Source organism: Corvus brachyrhynchos, unplaced genomic scaffold, assembly GCF_000691975.1.
Source record: "Corvus brachyrhynchos isolate BGI_N302 unplaced genomic scaffold, ASM69197v1 scaffold67, whole genome shotgun sequence".
Classification (NCBI taxonomy): domain Eukaryota; kingdom Metazoa; phylum Chordata; class Aves; order Passeriformes; family Corvidae; genus Corvus; species Corvus brachyrhynchos.
The window spans coordinates 364,095-369,676 of record NW_008239114.1 but is presented as its reverse complement, the minus strand read 5'-3'; the positions used below and the strand labels follow the sequence as shown (position 1 = coordinate 369,676).

At 61.9% G+C, this 5,582-nt stretch overlaps 1 protein-coding gene across 1 annotated transcript in view; it reads left to right on the top strand.

Moving 5' to 3' along the window:
- Window positions 1-5,419, top strand: part of AMPD2 (adenosine monophosphate deaminase 2) — a 7,449-nt gene extending 2,030 nt beyond the window's left edge. The window contains exons 4-17 of the mRNA XM_008638032.2: window positions 584-695; window positions 792-978; window positions 1,064-1,205; window positions 1,294-1,383; window positions 1,642-1,771; window positions 1,875-2,069; window positions 2,240-2,371; window positions 2,466-2,629; window positions 2,751-2,877; window positions 2,969-3,132; window positions 3,222-3,342; window positions 3,415-3,588; window positions 3,850-3,960; window positions 4,350-5,419. Of these exons, the coding sequence (XP_008636254.1) occupies window positions 584-695; window positions 792-978; window positions 1,064-1,205; window positions 1,294-1,383; window positions 1,642-1,771; window positions 1,875-2,069; window positions 2,240-2,371; window positions 2,466-2,629; window positions 2,751-2,877; window positions 2,969-3,132; window positions 3,222-3,342; window positions 3,415-3,588; window positions 3,850-3,960; window positions 4,350-4,559 (2,059 nt within the window). The 3' untranslated portion in view covers window positions 4,560-5,419. The remainder of the gene's footprint in view (window positions 1-583; window positions 696-791; window positions 979-1,063; window positions 1,206-1,293; window positions 1,384-1,641; window positions 1,772-1,874; window positions 2,070-2,239; window positions 2,372-2,465; window positions 2,630-2,750; window positions 2,878-2,968; window positions 3,133-3,221; window positions 3,343-3,414; window positions 3,589-3,849; window positions 3,961-4,349) is intronic.
- Window positions 5,420-5,582: the final 163 nt, after the last annotated feature.

Here is a 5,582-nt window from a genome sequence, read left to right as displayed (position 1 = left end):
TCTGCGGACTTACAGTGAGTGCCCGGCTCGGTGTCACCGGCCGGGGCCACGGGGGGGATCGGGGACCCACCTGGCCCCGCTCTGACCCAGCACATCCAAGCATGGAGCCAAGAGGTCCCTCCCGGCCACTCTCGCTGCCACTGAAGGAGTCAATGCACCTGGGGAGGGGGGTTGGGGTGGGCTGGGGGTCCCAGCTCTGCTGTTGGCACAGGACCCCTGTCCTGGCCCTGTCTTCCCCCGGATGGGGGGCCTGATGCCGTGTGTCCCTCTCCCTCCTGTCTCCGCTTGGGAGTTGTCTCTGTCATGAGTTTTTTTTTGTGCTTTGTGCCCCCCACCCCCCAACTTTTCATTGTGCTCGTGTGGGGCTGGGGGATGTGTTTTGGGAAGGAGGACAATGCCACCACCAGAGGACACAAGTGGCACAGCTGCCACAACCTGGTGGTGGCATCCCTGGGGACAGCGTCACCCTCCTGCCACCCCAGGACCGGACACAGTCCCTGGGGTAGGGCTCGTGCTGCTGTTGAGGGACACGAGGATGGGGACATCCCTGTCATTGTCCCACTGGCCACGTCTGTCCCCACAGGCTCTTCAAGGAGCAGAACGACAGCCTGGTGGACCACGTCCCCAAGGAGCGGGAGGCGCTGCTGGAGCGGGAATTCCAGCGGGTCACCATCTCTGGGGAGGAGAAATGTGGGGTGAGCCTCCCCCTGACCCCCCCGGAACCCAGGCAAGGGTCTCCAGGCTGCCAACCCCAGCTTGGGGGTGGTTTTTGTTTGGTTTCTCCTCTCCAGGTGCCCTTCACTGACCTGCTGGATGCGGCCAAGAGCGTGGTGAAGGCGCTGTTTGTGCGGGAGAAGTACATGGGGCTGTCGCTCCAGAGCTTCTGCAAGACCACGGCCCGGTACCTGCAGGAGCTCTCCGAGAAGCCCCTGGAGACCCGTGGCTACGAGGAGGTGCCTGAGACCCCCGTGGCTGCTGGTGAGCACGGTGTGGGGGGGGTCTCTGTGCTGGGCTGGGGTGCTGGAGGAGCTTTTGGGGTGATGTTGGTGTCTCCTGGCTGCAGATGCCCCCGTGCACCCCCCATTTGCCGAGCAGCACCCCTATGAGACGTGGGACCCCCAGAACATGCCGGCGGACCTGGGCTTTGGGCTGAAGATGGTGGACGGTGTCGTGCATGTCTACACCAAGCAGGACATCACCGACAAGTGAGTTTTGTGAGGGGGAGGGTCCTACTCACTGGGGTGATGAGATTTTTGGGGGGCTGTGTGACCCCCATGTGTGTCCCCCCCACAGGAGCACGGAGCTGGACCTGCCGTACCCCGACCTGCAGGAGTTTATCGCCGACATGAATTTCCTCATGGCTTTGATCATCAACGGGCCCATGTAAGGGGGAGGGTCCCACCCGGGAGGGTCCCACCCCACCCTGGGTGGGATCCCATGGCAGGGGTGTGACAGAACCCTGGGGACAGCCCCGAGGACATGGCAGTGGCTCTGGCACACGGTGCTGGTGCAGCTCCCACGTCCACCCTCGCCCGTGTCCAAGAGTCCGCGTTCCCATATCCGTGTGGGCACCGGCCTTTCGGGGCTGGATGTTCTCCCTCCTCACCCCCAAACTGAGCCCCTCTTCCCCGTTTTGGGCAGTAAATCCTTCTGCTACCGCCGGCTGCAGTACCTGAGCAACAAGTTCCAGATGCACGTGCTGCTCAATGAGATGAAGGAGCTGGCAGCCCAGAAGAAGGTGCCTCACCGCGACTTCTACAACATCCGCAAGGTACCTGCGGATCCTGAGCTAGTCCCAGATCCTGGGGGCGTTCCTGGCTTCGCTGGGGAGCTCTTGGAGGGTCTCAGGGCTGAGCATCACCTCACTGGTGCAGGTGGACACCCACATCCATGCCTCGTCCTGCATGAACCAGAAGCATCTCTTGCGCTTCATCAAGCGGGCAATGAAGAAGCACCTGGATGAAATTGTCCACGTGGAGAAGGGGAAGGAGCAGACGCTCAAGGAGGTGTTTGAGACGATGAACCTCACAGCCTACGACCTGAGCGTGGACACGCTGGATGTCCATGCGGTACGGGAGGCACCCAAACCCTGGGGATGAGTGGACCCCCAGCCCATCCTTGGTTGGGCTGCGGGATCTTCTCCAGGGGGTTTTCCCAGGGCGCGGGGGGGGGCTGCGGGCTGGGGATGGGGGTGTGGTGGGTGATGAGGAGTCTCAGGTCACACCTGTCCCACGTTCAGGACCGCAACACCTTCCACCGCTTCGACAAGTTCAACGCCAAGTACAACCCCATCGGGGAGTCCATCCTGCGGGAGATCTTCATCAAGACGGACAACCGTGTCTCAGGGAAGTACTTCGCCCACATCATCAAGGTGGGTCACCTCCCCTCCTCGTGGTGGTGGTGGTCCCCGTGTCCCCTTCCCGGTGGCCGAGCAGTGACAGTTGTCACTTGTCCCTTCCCATCAGGAGGTGATGGCAGACCTGGAGGAGAGCAAGTACCAGAACGCGGAGCTGCGTCTCTCGATCTACGGCCGCTCCCGGGATGAGTGGGACAAGCTGGCCCGCTGGGCCGTCAGCCACCGCGTCCACTCCAACAACGTCCGCTGGCTCGTGCAGGTGCCCCGGCTCTTGTGAGTAAAGAGGGGACAGGAACCCTCACCTGGGCTGGGGAGATCCAGGACATCCCACTGCTGCCTGGGGTGGGGAGGAGAGGGGGGAAAGCCGGCTCTGAGTGGGGTCCATTCCCCACAGTGACGTCTACCGGACGAAGAAGCAGTTGGCCAACTTCCAGGAGATGCTGGAGAATATCTTCCTGCCGCTCTACGAGGCCACCATCCACCCTGCCCAGCACCCAGAGCTGCACCTCTTCCTGGAGCATGTGAGTGCTGCGTCCTGCTCCTGGGGACACCCAACCTGAACCCAGCTGGAGTGAGGGGTGATGTCCCACCCGGGGGCTGTCTCTGCTGCAGGTGGACGGCTTCGACAGCGTGGATGATGAATCCAAACCGGAGCATCACATTTTCAACCTGGATAGCCCTTTGCCAGGCAACTGGGTGGAGGAGGACAACCCGCCCTACTCCTACTACCTGTACTACATGTATGCCAACATGACAGTGCTCAACCACCTGCGGCGGTAAGGACAGCCCTGGCCCGGACCCTGCGCCCCTCAGGAGGTTCTGGGGAGGTCAGAGGGCGATGGTGCCAGTCAAACCCCCGTTGCAGGAAGAGGGGCTTCCACACCTTCGTCCTGCGCCCACACTGCGGCGAAGCCGGTCCCATCCACCACCTCGTGTCAGGGTTCATGGTCTCGGAGAACATCTCCCACGGGTTGTTGCTGCGCAAGGTGAGTGGGGAGGAGGTGCCTGGAGGGGCTGGGGGTGTGGTGGGACCCCGCTCACCCTTCTGTGCCCCCCAGGCCCCTGTGCTGCAGTACCTGTACTACCTGGCGCAGATTGGCATTGCCATGTCCCCGCTGAGCAACAACAGCCTCTTCCTGAGCTACCACCGCAACCCCCTGCCCGAGTACCTCTCACGGGGGCTCATGGTGTCCCTCTCCACTGATGATCCCCTCCAGTTCCACTTCACCAAGGTGAGCATTTGGGGGGTGGCACCAGCCAGTGACACCCCAAGAACAGTTGTGGGGTGGGCACGGGCCGGGTGATGGGATGGGGTCGGTAGTGGGGTGGGATTGGTGGTGCAGTGTGGCTGGTGGTGAGATGGGACCAGTGGCAGCACCGATGGACTCTGGAGGGTGCTGATGATGGTGTGGAGGGGCTGGGAGGAGGTGGGGACCCCTGTCCTGCCTGAGGGGTCTCTGTGCGGGAGCTGAGGGGTGTCGGTCCCCCCTCAGGAGCCGCTGATGGAGGAGTACAGCATCGCCACCCAGGTGTGGAAGCTCAGCTCCTGCGACATGTGTGAGCTGGCCCGGAACAGCGTCCTCATGAGCGGCTTCTCCCACAAGGTGAGGCCCATTCCTAATTCCGTGTGCCCCCATTTCCCAATTCCTATTCCCAATTCCCCCATTCTCCCATTTGCCCATTCCCTCATTCCCAATCCTGCAGTTTGCATTTGCATTCCTAATTCCCATTTGCCCATTCCTATTCCAAATTCCGCCGTTCCCCAATTCCCCCATTCCTCCATTTGCCCAAACCCCTTCCCAATTCCCATTCACCTCCATTCCCCCATTCCCACCCCCAACGCCCACATTTGCCCATTCCCATCCCCAATTCCCCCATTCCCAATTCCCATTCACCCCCATTTGCCCATTCCCATTCCCAGTTCCCCCTCCGTGGGTCCTGGCAGCACTCAGGAGTGCCGGGCACCCACGAGGCCCTGTCCTGACGCCCACAGGTGAAGAGCTACTGGCTGGGTCCCAACTACCTGAAGGAGGGTCCGGAGGGGAACGACATCCGCCGGACCAACGTTCCCGACATCCGCGTGAGCTACCGCTTCGAGACGCTGTGCCAGGAGCTGACGCTCATCACGCAGGCGGTGCAGAGCGCCGAGCTGGAGCCCATCCAGGAGGAGGACGTGCTCACCATCTCCCTCGGCACCCACTGACTGCCCAGATCCCCCCCGAGCCCCCCGGGGCTCCGCCGCCGTTCCCCCACCCGCTACCTCCTGCCCTAGGAAGGGGCCGCTCCTGCTGCTGTCCTGGTGCCACCGGTGCCACTGCAGGGGACGGAGTTTGTTGAGTCCTCTCTGTTTCATCTTGGTTTGGTCATTTTATGGGTGGTTTTTTGGGTCTTTTTCTGTTGTTTTTAACTGGTGTCTCCTTGCTGGGCCCTGCTGGGCTTGATGGCACCAGGAGGTGACGTGGGGGAGGGCACGGCCGGGGGGGTCCTGGATTTACCTCTCAGGTTGGGGACGCAGTGACATGTCGGGGGTCCTGGGTGCTGGTGGGGTGACAGTGTGGGAGGCCCAGCCCAGCCCCCCCTGGGTCCTGATGCTCTTTAACCCCAGCCACTCTCAGCCTGCTCTCTGCCCCACAGGGACAACCCAAGGAACCCAGACCTGAGGTCTGTGGTGTTGGTGGGGACACGGTGGCCCAGAGGACAGGGGGGATGGTGCTTGGTGGGGGATGCTCCATCCTCATCACCACAGGGAGGAAGGCAAGGTGTGGGATGGGGAATGTTTCATCCTCACCACTGCAGGGATGAAGGGAAAGGGGATCAGGTGACATGTGTCCCTGTCCCCAACACTCCCAGGAGATGTTTGTTTGTGGCCCAGATCGGGCTGGACCAGGCTTCTCCCATTCCAGTGGGGCATTACCCCCTCTATCCCTGCAGCCCCCATCCCAGTCCTGCTCGCCTGCATCCGGAGCCGGCATTCCCAGGAAAACCTTATGGCGACTATAAAAACAACAAAGTTTTAAAAAACCCCTAACCGAGCATGAAAAATAAAAGTATTTAAGTAAAACACTGGAACTGACGTGTGGGGAGGGAGGGAGTGTGGCCCCAGAGGGAAACTGAGGCACAGAGGTCCCCTCATGGCTTGGGTTTGGGGGTCCCCAAGGTGATGTGGGAGGGTCAGGGGACGGATCCCGAGCGGTGGTGGCAGCGCCGGCGCTGGCGGGATGCCCCT